Source organism: Paroedura picta, chromosome 9 (genome assembly GCF_049243985.1).
Source record: "Paroedura picta isolate Pp20150507F chromosome 9, Ppicta_v3.0, whole genome shotgun sequence".
Taxonomy (NCBI): Eukaryota; Metazoa; Chordata; class Lepidosauria; order Squamata; family Gekkonidae; genus Paroedura; species Paroedura picta.
The window spans coordinates 70,534,846-70,548,475 of NC_135377.1; the positions used below are offsets into that span (position 1 = coordinate 70,534,846).

The 13,630-nt window shown below is 60.2% G+C and overlaps 1 protein-coding gene across 1 annotated transcript; it reads left to right on the forward strand.

Moving 5' to 3' along the window:
- Window positions 1–211: 211 nt before the first annotated feature.
- FOXF2 (forkhead box F2) lies at window positions 212–12,653 on the forward strand. Its single transcript, XM_077353295.1, is given in 3 exon segments — window positions 212–865; window positions 867–1,290; window positions 10,786–12,653. Coding segments are annotated over 3 exon segments (1,146 nt in total). The 5' UTR covers window positions 212–310; the 3' UTR covers window positions 10,953–12,653.
- The last annotated feature ends 977 nt before the right edge of the window (window positions 12,654–13,630 follow it).

Consider the following 13,630-nt stretch of genomic DNA (forward strand, 5'->3'; position numbering starts at 1 on the left):
GCCCGCGGGTTCTGTTTGGCTGCGCAGCCTTTACGCCCAAGGCGGCGAGGGTGGGGCGGGTTTCCTCTACTTTAAAGGCTAGGGGGATGGCCCCCAGGTGGGGGGCAGCGGAGGGAGCGGAGGCGGGGAGCTGAGGAGAGCCGGAGGCGCGGACAGTGGGAGGGAGGGAGGAAGGGAGGGAAGGGGCGCCGCGCTGGTGCGAAGGGGTGGGCGAGAGAGAGGCTTGCGCAGGGCGGGCAGGCAGGAGGGCGGGATGCTCCGGGCGCCGCTGGCAGATCGCTGAGGAGGCGGCCCAGGAGGAGCAGGCTCCATGAGCTCCGAGGTCGGGGCCGCGGTGCCTCGCAGCCCGGCCTTGATGAGCCAGCCGCCGCCGCCGCCCGCCCTGGAGTCGTCGTCGAGCAACAGCGGCAGCGGCGGCGCGTCGACGGCAGCGGCGGCGGCGCCGTCGAAAGGCAAGAAGGCCAGCTCGGGCTTGCGGCGCCCGGAGAAGCCGCCCTACTCCTACATCGCGCTGATCGTGATGGCCATCCAGAGCTCGCCGGCCAAGCGGCTGACGCTGAGCGAGATCTACCAGTTCCTGCAGGCGCGCTTCCCCTTCTTCCGCGGCGCCTACCAGGGCTGGAAGAACTCGGTGCGGCACAACCTCTCGCTCAACGAGTGCTTCGTCAAGCTGCCCAAGGGCCTGGGCCGCCCGGGCAAGGGCCACTACTGGACCATCGACCCGGCCAGCGAGTTCATGTTCGAGGAGGGCTCCTTCCGACGGCGCCCGCGGGGCTTCCGACGGAAATGCCAGGCGCTCAAGCCGGCCATGTACCGCGTGATGAACGGGCTGGGCTTCCTGCCGCAGGGCTTCGACTTCCAGGCGCCCCCCCGCCGCCCCGCTGGGCTGCCACCCCAACGGCTACGGCGCCCTCGACGTGATGCCCGCCGGCGCCTACGAGGCCCACCACGTCCCGCACCTGTCACCCAGCCCGGGCTCCCCCTACATGGCCAGCTGCCCCGTTCCCGCCGCCGCTGCCGGCTGCGCGGACTACGGCCCGGACAGCAGCCGCAGCAGCCCCGTGCCCTCCTCGCCCGCCCTGGCCGGCGCCCTCGAGTGCCACTCGCCCTACGCCAGCCCCGCCGGACACTGGGCCTCCTCGGCCGCCTCGCCCTATCTCAAGCAGCAGGGCCTGCCGCCGCCGCCGCCCGCCCCCTCCGCCACCCCCGCCGCCGCCCTCCACGCCGGCGTGGCCTCCTACTCGCTGGACCAGAGCTACCTGCACCAAAACGGCCGGGAAGACCTCGCAGGTACTTTACTCTCCCCCCACCCCCCAGCATGATTCCCGCTCCCTGGTGTATCCCAGATAATTTCTGTTTTCAAATTCCATCCCGATCCATTGGCCTGACCAGTTCCCCCCTCGGGTGGCTCCTAAGTGCATTGTCCCCAAAGGCTTCCGCACACTTGCCAGGCGTTTGAGAAAAGTAGCAGGAAAAGCCCGCTGCAAAAGCACCCTGAAAGTGCGGTCTCTCCACTCGTTCAGCCGCCTCCCTTAGGCAGACGCGGCCCTCTGTCTGGCTCCCGCCTCCAAGGCCGGAGACCCTAACCCAGGGGTGGTCAAACTGCGGCCCTCCAAATGTCCATGGACTACAATTCCCATGAGTCCCTGCCAGCTCATGGGAATTGTAGTCCATGGACATCTGGAGGGCCGCAGTTTGACTAGCCCTGCCCTAACCTAACTATGGGGCGGGGAGGGGGGTGCTACGTGGGCATCTGGGGAACGAGAGTCCCTGGGACGTCCTGGGCGCTCGGGGGGCAGCAAAGGGAGGCGTTGGTCATGCTCTGGTCGGGAATACATTAAGCCCCCCCCCCCAATCGCAAGCCCTGCATCTGGCCGGGGAGGTCGGCCCCTCCAGTCCCCGCATGACCCCGGCGGCCCCAGCCCTGGGGGGACAGAATGGCGGGTCGGGGCCGTTTCCGGGAAAGTGGCTGGCCCCGAGACCCTCGCGGGGAAAGTGGCGCTGACCCGGGGAGCCCCCTCCAGCCCGAGTTCCGCAAGCGAAGCAGGGTCAGCCTTGGCCGGCGGCTTTTGGACGGGAGGCCTCCGGGAGACCGCTAGGCAAGGACAGGCCGCGGCAAGCAGGCGCTTGGCCTCGGAACGCCCGCGGGGGTCCCCAGAGGTCGCTTGCGACTTGGCAGCAAAGGACAGACAGACAGACGGAGACCGACAGGGGCGGTATTGGGGGTCCTCCTAATCCGGTTTAACGGAGTCCCGCTCTCAGAGCGCCCGTGTCCCCCAGTCCTTTGACTGGGGGGGGCCTGTAAGCGCAGTCCCCTCCTAGCCAGGCCTCTCCTCTCATTCTCATGGGAAGCGCAAAGAGCGAGGTCCCAATCCGCGCGCAGTGTCGGGGAGAGTCGGGACGCTGGGCTAAAGGGGCTGGAGCGGCGAGGGAGAAGAAGAGCCGGTTCGGTTTGTGCCGGGCCCAACTTTGGCCGCCGAGCGGACGCCTAGGGGGGAAGGCCCCGGCTAGGATCCTCGGTTCCCTGCTCGGAAGTAAAGGCCAAGGACCTGAAGAGGACCGGGGTTTGGAAGGGAGGGGTCATCGGCCAGTCGCGCTCCTTGAAACAGGCAGCCCCCCCACCCCGCCCCCGTAGCGACAGACCACCGCAGGCGACTCCCGGGAGCGAGTGGGAGCAGCAGCCGGATCCTCCCAGGGCTTCTGGCGGGCAGGGGGAGGGAAGCCACGAGTCGGGGGCCAGCTAAGCCGCCCTGAGGCCGGGCCTGCGCTGTGTTTTTCTCTGAAAACAACCGCCTCGACGTGAGCAAACAAAAGCCGCTTCGAGGGGGGGGAGGGCAGAGCCCTATGGAGCAGGGAGCGGCGACCGGGGCGGGGAGATAGGTATTTAAAACCAGGCCGAGGAGGGAGGAGGCGAATCTCGCCCCAGGCCACCCCGGGACAGCCTTATTGGAACCAGGTCGGCCGTCCAGGCGAACGCGGGGTCAGCGGCGCCGAGGAACCGGCGGCTCAGCGTTCCCTTTGTAGGCAGCGCCCTCCGAAACGGAGCGACGCCGGTCTCAGTCCACTTCGAAGACCACGGCCTTAGGGAGCGGGAGAGGGGGGGGGGGGTAGCTCTGCTCAGAGGGCTCCGGCCGCTTTAGTCTCTTTCCCGGTTCTTTTCTTAGCAAGACCGCAGAAGCCCTAGCGATGGTTAGGGCCGGGGCCCGGCATCCCAGAGCCAGAGCGCGTTCAAATCCGGGTTGGCCATAAATCCGGCGAGAAACACCCCCCCCCCCCCTCCGGAAAAGTCGACCGCTACGGGGCTTACTTGCGAGTCAACACGGGGCTCAGATCCCGCAGCTGAGTGGGTCGGTGTCTTTTTCGACCTCCGCTCCCTCGTTGATCAGCTCCTGAGACTGGGGGGGGGGGGGGCTCCTAAACCAAAGGCTGGGTTCAGCCTTTACACCTCTCTGCTTCCAACGGGGGAAGCGGGGGGCACCAGCTCTAACCACTTCCACGGAGGCAAATGCGACTGGATCGTGGCCTTTCAAAGCCCCAAACACCCCTTAAGCTTGGCTGGCCTGTCCGTTGCCTTCTTTTCTCAGGCCTGGCCGGGGGAGGCGGGGAGGAAAGGATACAACAAAATCCCAGCCGGGTCGGTAAAAATGACTCCCTTCCCGAGGTCCAAAGGCGGGCTGGTCTGAAGGCACAGAAGAGAGCGTGAGCCCAGGGGGACCTCTAAGACCCCCCCCCCCAGTTGGATTCCGGGAGCGGATGAAAGGCTCAGGGGCACGAAAGCCCAGGCCCAGCTTGAAAAGCCGTGGGGCTCTGAAGCCTTGGGAGTCCAAGGGCGCCTGGAAGACGAATTAGGTTTTATTCAAGGCGTTGAATCAACTGAATGAAACTTTGTTAGTCTTCAAAGTACTAACTGGACTCACACTTGGTTCTATCTATATATCGACATGGTTCTATCTTCTATATCTATATATCGACAAGGGATGCAGGGGCGGGGATTCTATCGCATTTGGCTTTGCCCAAGGGAGGCTGTTTTAATGCAAGAGAAGAAGAAATTGCTCCCCGACTAGTATGTGGCCTTTTTTTTTTAAGGGCCTTAAGAAATCCGGGTGGAAGAGACAGAAGGGGAGCAAATAAGGTTCCCAAATGGGTAAAAGATGTTGGGCTCTTAGGAGGGGAATTTTCCAAATAGCCCTTTTAAACGCGGGTCTCGGAGGTTAACTAAACAAAGACAGTCTGGCCGGGACCACACCGAAGGGGGTTGGAGCTTGACTTAACCCAGATGAGAGAGGGGTCTTGTTCAATTTTATGGGAATTTCAACAAGTAACAAATACAGACGACCTTGTCCGCGGCCGCGATTCTCTGGTCGCCGGCCGGCTGTCAATCATCCCCTGAGCCCTTCACTGACTCCCCCCCCTTTAAACTTGGGATTTAAAAACCAAAGTTCCCCCCCCCCATGACTTCAGAATTCAGAAGCCCCTTTGGTGGATGGGCTCCGTGAGGGTCAACTAGCACTATTATTATTATTATTATTATTATTATTATTATTATTATTATTATTATTATTATTATTATTATTATTATTATTATTATTATTATTATTATTATTATTATTAAAGTGAAACCGACCTCCCACACCCCCAAAAAAGCAAGACTTGGAGAGGTAAGGAGGTTTCAGACGTCAAGGTTTTCTTGGACGCCTCTTGATTCAAATCTAAAAGCAATTCAGCCCCGCTGACCTTTTAACTTCCCCAGGGAAGGTGAGGTCAGGACGGGGATGGGAAGTTGGTTTCGCGCTGGGCCCGAGGCGGAGCTTCTACTCCGAAGTCATGGGTGGGAAATGAAAAGCCTCCGAAGTAAATGCCACCCCTCCCCCCCACCCCCTCCTCACTGCCCTTGTCCCAGTCCAGTTCCCCCCTACGAAATACTGCCGGACGATGGACCGGCTCCCGCCTTGGATCCTCGCAGGAGCAAAATGGTCTCCTCGCGTCCGGAGCATTCATGGAGAAGAACCGCCTCTCTCTGCTGCAGCCGGGTTGTTTTTCACTCGCCTTCCGGCAGCTTTGACTATCTGCAGACAGAGGCTTCTCTCTCCGTGTTTCTTCTATCTACACCTATCTGCCTGGGCCTTCCTTCATTCATTCGGGGTGCAGCCGGTGTGGAAGTGAGAAAGGGCCGGCGGGGTTAAACCCAAAGGGCTTAGGCGGGCTCCCATCAGGCTCTCGGGGATTTTGCCCTGTGAAAATGGCCAGATGCGCTTGCAAACAGTCGGCTGAAGTGGACTGAAAGAAAAGGCATTATTTAGCATGTGTGAAAGTGCCCAGATAGCAGGGGTAGTCGAACTGCGGCCCTCTAGATGTCCATGGACTACAATTCCCATGAGCCCCTGCCAGCAAACGCCATCTCCATATCTCAGGGGTAGTCAAATTGCAATCTCCTTATCTCAGGAGTAGTCAAACTGTGGCCCTCCAGATGTCCATGGACTACAATTCCCATGAACCCTTGCCAGCGAACACATCTCCATATCTCAGGGGTAGTCCAATTGCCATCTCCTTATCTCATTGGTAGTCAAACTGCGGCCCTCCAGATGTCCATGGACTATAATTCCCATGAGCCCCTGCCAGCAAATGCTGGCAGGGGCTCATGGGAATTGTAGTCCATGGACATCTGGAGGGCTGCAGTTTGACTACCCTTGCTCCACACCCTTCCTTTTGATGGGCTTCAAGCCGGGTGAAAGGGCACTGGAAGGGCATCATCCAATCAGGGGTGCAGAAGGACCCACAGTCTTTTGGGGTCACCGAGGAGTTTAGGCTGGCGCTCAGGACGTTTTAAAGACCCCACCAACCCTCGGGGCTGCTCGAGGTGAAATGGGAAACCCACCTGAAAGGCATCCCCTTTTATTCACGGGGCCTGACTCCCAGGAAAGCTTTCTTCGCTTCCCCGGCCGCTGGAGCTGAGTGCTCAGAGCCGCCTGGGCCTCGGTGGTGGAGGCCATTCGTGACCACCTGGAAACCCTAGAGGCCGCCCCAGTGATGACAGGCAAGGGCCGCTTTCCGAAACCTCATCCGGAGCTCAAGAGGACCCGAGGGACAAACCTCAGCCGTAGCTCCGGGCAGCACAGTATCCTGCGGTTGGGGAAGGGATCCTCGTGGAAAGAACCGAGCCAAGGGACTCGGGAGGCTAAGCATGTTGATTCGGTCAGCTCCAGGGCTGGGGATCGCAGCCCCCCATGGCCACCCCACTCCTCGGGGGCTCAGGAGCTTTTAAGGAGCCAGGAGGGGTGTACAGAATCCTGGTTAAAAGGGCTTGCAGGGGATTGCCTGCTAGAATCTCAGTAAGCCACTGGTTTCAAGGAGCTTTGGAGGGAAGCTTGCTGGCCGACCCTGGGCCTAACCTACCTCACAGGGTTGGCGTTGGGAGCATCAGATTGCAGGAGGAGATGTTGTGGACTGCTTCTAGATTACAGAGGGGAGAGAAGTGGGGCCTCAGCTCTAGGGAGAGACACTGTCAGCTGGCGACTGCCCTGTTCAGTTCCTGGCTAGGCAGAAGGCCCTTCCACCCTCAGGGAGAACCAGCCTGGCTCAGGGGGGTTGAGTAGCAACCTCGAATCCGGAGAGCCTTCCACATGCAGCCAGCTGGGTGGCCTCGGATCACTCGCAGACCTCTCCAAGCTCTCTCAGCCCCCACCCCTCTCAGGATTTCTGTTGTGGGGCGAGGAAGAGAAAGGAGTTTGCGAGCTGTCTTGAGACTCCTTTGGGTAGCGAAAAGCAGGGTATAAAATCCAGCGCTTCTCCTTTTCCTTCTAAGTCAGGGGTAGTCAAACTGCGGCCCTCCAGATGTCCATGGATTACAATTCCCATGAGCCCCTGCCAGCCTTCGCTGGCAGGGGCTCATGGGAATTGTAGTCCATGGACATCTGGAGGGCCGCAGTTTGACTACCCCTGTTCTAAGTAATGCACTTTCAATTTGCTTTGCAAGGGGACTTTATCGTGAGAAACGGCCACATCCACTTACAAGAGGTCGCTGGAAACGGCCTTAATTAGCACCTGTGAAAGTGCCCCCCTGCCCACCGCCTCTTGCTCCCGAGGCGAAATAGCCGCCATTTCCTATGGATGCTGGTAAGCCCCGCCAAACCGTGCGCCGCTTTGCAGGACTTAAGCAGGAGCTCTTCCGGACTCTCTTCTGTTCCCCTCCCCTTCCCTAAGGTGACCAGATTTTAACATTGGTAAAGCGGGACATCATTGACGGGGGGGGGGGGGGGGAGGGCGGGTCTTGATGAAAAATTTGGTCTATATGGAGCAACAAAAAGTTTCATAGAACGCAAAAATAGTATTGTAATATATATATTTTAAATTTCAATATAGGTACAATTTGCTAGGGACCCCCAGATGTCCCTCCCAAAGTGGGACAATCTGGTCACATTACCCTTCCCCCCCCCCTCCCTAAGCTATGAAAGGCCAAGCGAGATGCAACAGCCCGGCGGGCTTAGAGAGGGGGGAGCGGATGCGGAAGGGACAGGCCGGTTCGCACGCTCGTAAAGCGGGCCGAGCGAATGGAATCCGGATTGCCCTAAAAGCAGGCCGATTTCACGACGAGCATTCCAGGCGTGTCAAATGCTGCGGAACCATCGCACTTTTGATCACCAGGGAGCCAGACAGCGCTGGGGGGGGGGGGGCAAAGGGACAGGAGAGGAGAAAGTGGGGAGGGGGGGCGACCCAGCATTAATAAAGAGGGCGGCGGCAGCTGGGGCTGGCGGGAAGGTAATATAGTGCTTCCGTTTCTTTGGGGGGGGGGGGTAAGAATTGAAGCTCAGGTCTACTCTTGCGGCATGAAGCCCGGGCAGGGCTGAGCGGGAGACGGTTTCTTCTCTCTGCGTCGCCGCCTCTGCCCTGCCTAACCACCTCCGGGACCGCGAAGGGCGATGGTCGTGTGGATCTCCCACAAAAGCCTCCTCCATCTAGGCGTGACTTCGGGAATCTTCCCGGGCCCGCTGCCGCGCCTCCCGTGCGTCAAGGAGAACGCGGCGCGGCCCACAGCGGGGCAACCCAAGCTGGTGGGTGAATATTTGGGAAGCCCATTCGACGAGACCGAATTGGGGGACGATGTCTTCAGTTCGTGGCCCCCTTGCCCTTTCCAAGTGCCGGCTTTAGGGTCGCCCTCTCGGTTGTCTCTCCTCGCACTTCCAGGGCCTCAGCCTTCGGCCATCTTGCACTGGATGGAAGCTCCCCCCCCCCCATGGCGGGGAGGGGCAAAAAACCCGAGCAGTCTTCTACGGTTTGGGATACAGGCATAGCGGTGTTTCATTTAGCTTTTTGCATCCCATTGAGCACAAGCTGGATCATGCACTTTCAATGCACTTTCGAAGTAGGTTTCTCTGTTCCAGGCAGGAAAACCCTGTAGCAAAAACACTTTGGAAGGCAAAGGCAGAACTCGTGGGAATGCGTTACTATCCGTGCACATCCGCAGGCCGCACAAGCGCCTCTTCCGGAGGGGCAGAAATCGTGGCAAGCCATTCTGCACACCTTGGATAAAGCACTTTTAATGTGCTTTTGCAGCTGGGTTTTCCTGTGCGGAACAGGGAAGCCTATTTTGAAAGTGCATCCTGCAACATGCGCTTGAAGGAGCCTTGGCAGGACGATCTATTTCTAAAGGGCCTTGAAAGGGCCTGATCCAAGGGGTGCAGAATGGGCGCTTGACTCCAGCCTTTCCGATTCCGGCCCGGGTTTGTTTTTTTTTACATCAGGCGCGATTCTTATGCGGATGGAAGCTCCTTTTGCACCCGTGGAGCGTCCAAACGACGCCAAGCAGGGTGCAAAAGTCCGGGGGCTGCTGAGCCTCTGCGTCGTGTGAATGCAAACAGGGCCAGTTTTTCGGACTGGAAAGCCGTTCACATATTAGCTCCCCCTCCCCGACGGTGCTTTCGGGTCTGGCCCAGCCTTCCTTGGCTATCGGGCAGAGACTTTGGGTCCCTTTGGGTCGCGTCTTTCCCGGCGGAAACCAGGCCCGGCAGGGACCAGGAGGCGGTTGGGCGGAGGGGAAGCCGTCGCGTCCGACGTCTTCCGCGTCCGTCCCCAAGGGAGGGAAGCGCTTCTCTTTGGAGGGACGGGCACCTCTGGCGAAGGCGGCCGCGGCTGTGCGTCTGCCGGCCAGGAAGCGCCCCGGAGTCCTGGGGGGCGGCGTTTCCTTCGCCTGGACATCAAAACACCTCATCCGGCATGGGGGTGGGGGTGGGTGGTGGACGGGAACATCCCTGAAGCTGGATCTAGGGGGTCGGCCTCGGGAGGGGGGGAGCAGGAAGGCTACGTTCTTCCTGCAAGGGGCTGGAGTCCAAATCCAAATCCCTTTTGGCTCTCTCAGAAAAGGAACTGCCCTGCCGAAAGAGCGACCCCCTAACAACGCCCCTGATTGCAACACCGTCGATTCACCTTATAGCCGGCCCCTCACCCCAATGGAGGCCCCGAATCGGCTGCACATCCTTCTCCTCCCTTCCCTTTTGCCCCCACAACAATCCTGCGATGTGGGTTAGGTCACCAAGCCCACTTCCCTGGCACCGGTGGAGATTCGAACCTGGGTCTGAGACTTTAGCCATAGGTCACGCGGGCTGTCAGGTCCTGTCTAAGTCTGCCGGACTCGACACTCTTGTCAAGGGACGGGTGCCCTGAGGCCGGGCCGCTTTGAACGGGGCTATCTTTCCCAGTCGCCGCACCCGCCGCATCGTGCTTTTTCAGCGGGCTTTTCCAGCAGGATTTCCGTGCGCAAAACAGGCCAATACACTCCCGAAGTGCATGGGAAGTGCATTGTCCAAGGGGCCCGGAATCCCCGCCTTGCGATCGCCGGGTATATCTGCCCAGGCGCGCCAGCATCCTGGCCCAGCAGGAGAGGACCCAGCAGCTCTGGCCCGTTCTTTGTTTTAATTTGATCACAACTGATTAAGGCAGGGGTAGTCAAACTGCGGCCCTCCAGATGCCCATAGATTACAAATCCCAAGAGCCCCTGCCAGCGCTGGCAGGGGCTCCTGGGATTTGTAGTCCATGGACATCTGGAGGGCCGCAGTTTGACTACCCCTGGATGAAGGGAATCACGCGGCAACAGTGGTCCCGGGCATGATCCCCGCGGGTTCAGCCAGGCGAGCTCTGCCGCTTCCGAAGCGCCAGGCGCTCCGGCTGGAAACGGTCCCCCAAGGTCCCCTTTCAGCTGGCTGGACCGCGCTTGAGTCCCGGGACTGGGGGAGACAGGTTAGTCGGCACACCTTGGGCGAGGCCCTCACGAAGAAGATGCTCCTGTATCCGCGTAGGGAAACCCAGCTGCAGAAGCACACTGGAAGCCCAGGCGAAAGGGCTGCGGGCGTTTGGGCGCCTGCCCAGAGAAGCCTCTACTCAGATGCAAACTTGGTTGGTCTCCAAGGTGCCCCCCCACCCTCCAACTTTGACCCGCTGTGTCCAAAGCCCATCCCCCCCCCACTAAGAAGGGCCCGGGCTGTGGGGAGCGGCCTTGGAGATGGGGGGACCGGCCGGGCCGGGACATGAAGCCTTCGGGCCGGATGGCGGCCCAGCGGCCCCTGCCTTCGGAGAGCGATCAGGATCGCAGCCTTCCCGGCCTTGAGCCAAAGTCCCTCCTGGGCTCCCGCTGCGGTTGGCAGCCCCTGGGTGGGTGGGATCGGCCGGGCATCCCATCCGCGCCGGATTCCCGGCTGGAAAAGGGCTGGGACATTGCGCTGGCGGCGGCGGGAGGGGGGGGGGCTGGCCGAGCGCCTCTCTTGACCCTTTCTCGCCCCTTTTTTCCTTCCGCAGTGGGGCTGCCTCGCTACCAGCATCACCCGCCGCCCGGGTGCGACAGGAAGGAGTTCGTCTTCAACTTCAACGGCCTCTCGTCCTTCCACCCGTCGGCCGGCGGCTCCTACTACCACCCCTCGCACCACCAGAGCGTCTGCCAGGACATCAAGCCGTGCGTCATGTGAGCGCCTCCGCCTGGCCCCTGGGCCGAGCCCGGCGTCGCCTGCTCCGGTAGGATCAGGTAGGACTGACCGGCAGCCCGCCCAGGAGAGAGTCGCTGCCGGCCTGAGCCAGGCGACGCTGACTGTGATGGACCGGGGAGCGTCGGACACAGCGCGAAGCGGCTGCAGGGCTTCCGGGACTCTCGGGCGACCCGAAGGAAGCAGCGGGGAGATCCAGCCGCCGCGCAGCCCTGTCGGAGTCTGCCGCCGAGCCCTCGGGGGCGACGGGACTCGCTCCCCAGCGAGGGATGCAGCCAGCGGCCCCTGGGCAGGGGACTGGCGAGGTTCCTCCCTGAAAACTGAGCCTCCAACCGACAGACCCCCAGCCCAGTACCCCGGGGTTTCGTTCGCGGTACCCGGAGGGACCCAGCGACAGAGGCCGAGAGAATCGCATTGGGTGGCTGGGGAAGGGTCCTGGGGGGTGGGGGTCCACCCGGGCGTGCCTGGTCTTTACTGGTTGCCTTATTGACTGGGCAGGAAAGGAAAAACTGAATGCAGCAGGTATATACATCCAGGGGGGGCGGCAGTGCGGGGCTGAAGCAGCAGAACCCCGTCGGAGTCCACATGGCACCTAGAAGACGAGCCCAGCTTAATTCCGTGTCGAAGCTTCCCTGTGCATTGATGCTTTCCCAGGTCTCTGGCGAAGTGCGCATGCACCGGCGAGCTGCTACCTTGGAAAGAACTCGGCTGATCTTGGAGATGCCAAGGCAGAGGCGCGCCTGCGCAGAACGCGCCGATCGGCTAATGCACTTTCGAGGCACTTTCGGAGCAGATCTTCTCGCCGCAGGAGGACCTTGAAAGCGCATTATCCGATGTTAGCGCACAACGTCGGGCGACCCTTCGCCGAATAGGCCCCTGCAGTTAAAGTATAACCCCCTCCCTTTGGACCAGGAGCCCCCGACCCAGAGAAAGCGAAGAGCTCCCGAGGCCATCAGCCTGAGTTTAAGAGATCGGAGTCTGTGACCCCCCCCACAAGCCCCCCTGGATCGAAACGGGGCTTCCTGTCCGAAGGGCAGGACAGAAAGGGGTCGCATAGGGTGGGTCGCAAAGACACCTAAATTATTTCTTTTGTCTAGAGCAGGAAGGGACCCAGGTCTCTCCGAGAGAGAGAGAGAGAGAGTGAGAGAGAGAGAGTGTGTCCCCCTTGCCCCCCCCATGGCTGCTGTGGTTCCCCCCCCCACTATGCCCCCCCCACTATGCCGCGCTGCCTTCTGCGGAGCTCAGCGCCCACCCGCAGTATTATTTCCCAGCGCTGTTTGGGATTGTGGCGCAGGGGGTCGTGTGACGTTGCGTAGCTCCCAAGGAAATGGCCGGATTTTGCGCCGTCGTTTTGGGTTTTGTTTTTGCTTTTTTTTAAGAAAAAGAAAAGAAAATTGGTTTTGCAGCCCTGCAGCGATGATGCCACGTTCGGGACGCAATTTGTTCGTCTCGTCTTTTTCAAAACAACAACAACAACAGCAGCAGCAGCAACAATCTTGTTTATAGCACCGCGTTTCGAAATAACCGTGTTAAATAAACCCTCGTGTATCCGCACTCACTATCGCTTCTTTAAACCGGAGAGTATAATAATTTGCACTTATGTATAACGTTTGTCGGTTTGGCCAAAAAAAAAAAGGAAAGGGGAAGGGAAAGGCCTTGTCGTGTACAAGGGGGGTGCGGGCGGGGTTTCGTTTTCCAATAAAGCCTATAGGACAAAGGCGCCTCTCCAGTCTTCGCGTTTCGTTTTTGAAGAGGAACCTCCCCTAAGGTGGGGGGTGGGAGGGATCGAGGCTCCGTTGCCCAAAGCGGAGCCGGAAAAGCGGAACCCGAAGGCTCGGCTCCCAAAGGCAGGCGCTGCTCCGGCTTAAGGGGCTGGGGGACCGCGGCCTTTCGTCTCTCTTGGGCTTTTCGCCTCCCTTTTTAAATTCTGTCCTGCTCTCTCTCTCTCTCTGAATAGAAAAAAGAGGAAACGTGCACAGATCTTGGCCCCGACGCCGGCGTTAAAAATCCAGCCCGGAAATTGCATCCCTACCCAAAATTGGGATAACTCGGGAGGCAGCGCGTCCCCCTAAACCGGATCTATCGGCGGAGGCTTGCTCCCAGCAGCGCGTCTCTGCGGGTCCGCATTGGCACCGCCACGTCCTTCCCTGCAGCCACGGGGGCAGCCTCTGCCGACTGGCATCAATCAGAGAAAGGGGCCGGATTTCGGTCCCCTCCCACGCAGGGCGGCGGCGGAGGGGGGGGAGGGACTCTCTGCTTTGTTGGCAGCCCAAGGACAGCGCGCCCGGGTCAACCGAAAGGCTGCGGATGGGCACACTTTTTACAACGCGCGATCCCATGCAGACTTGCGCCAATCTATGCCCATTGGCCTGAACGGGCTTGGAGTGGAGCAACTCTCTTTAGGACACCACGTTTAACCCTCCCCGCCTTTCCTTTCCTTTCCTTGCCGGGCCCGGCCCGCCCCCTCCGTCTCCTGCAGCCTCCTTCGTTGCGATCCCGAGGCCAATTGATTGGAATTCATCGTCATCCTTTACAACCTCGCTGTATTCTCTCATTTTGTCAGATTAATCTGATGATGATGGTCGTGATGCAAACCGCCCCGCGCCCAAGCGAAGGGCGGTAGAGGAGCCCAGTAAAAGTAATACATTCAAGACGCAGATCCA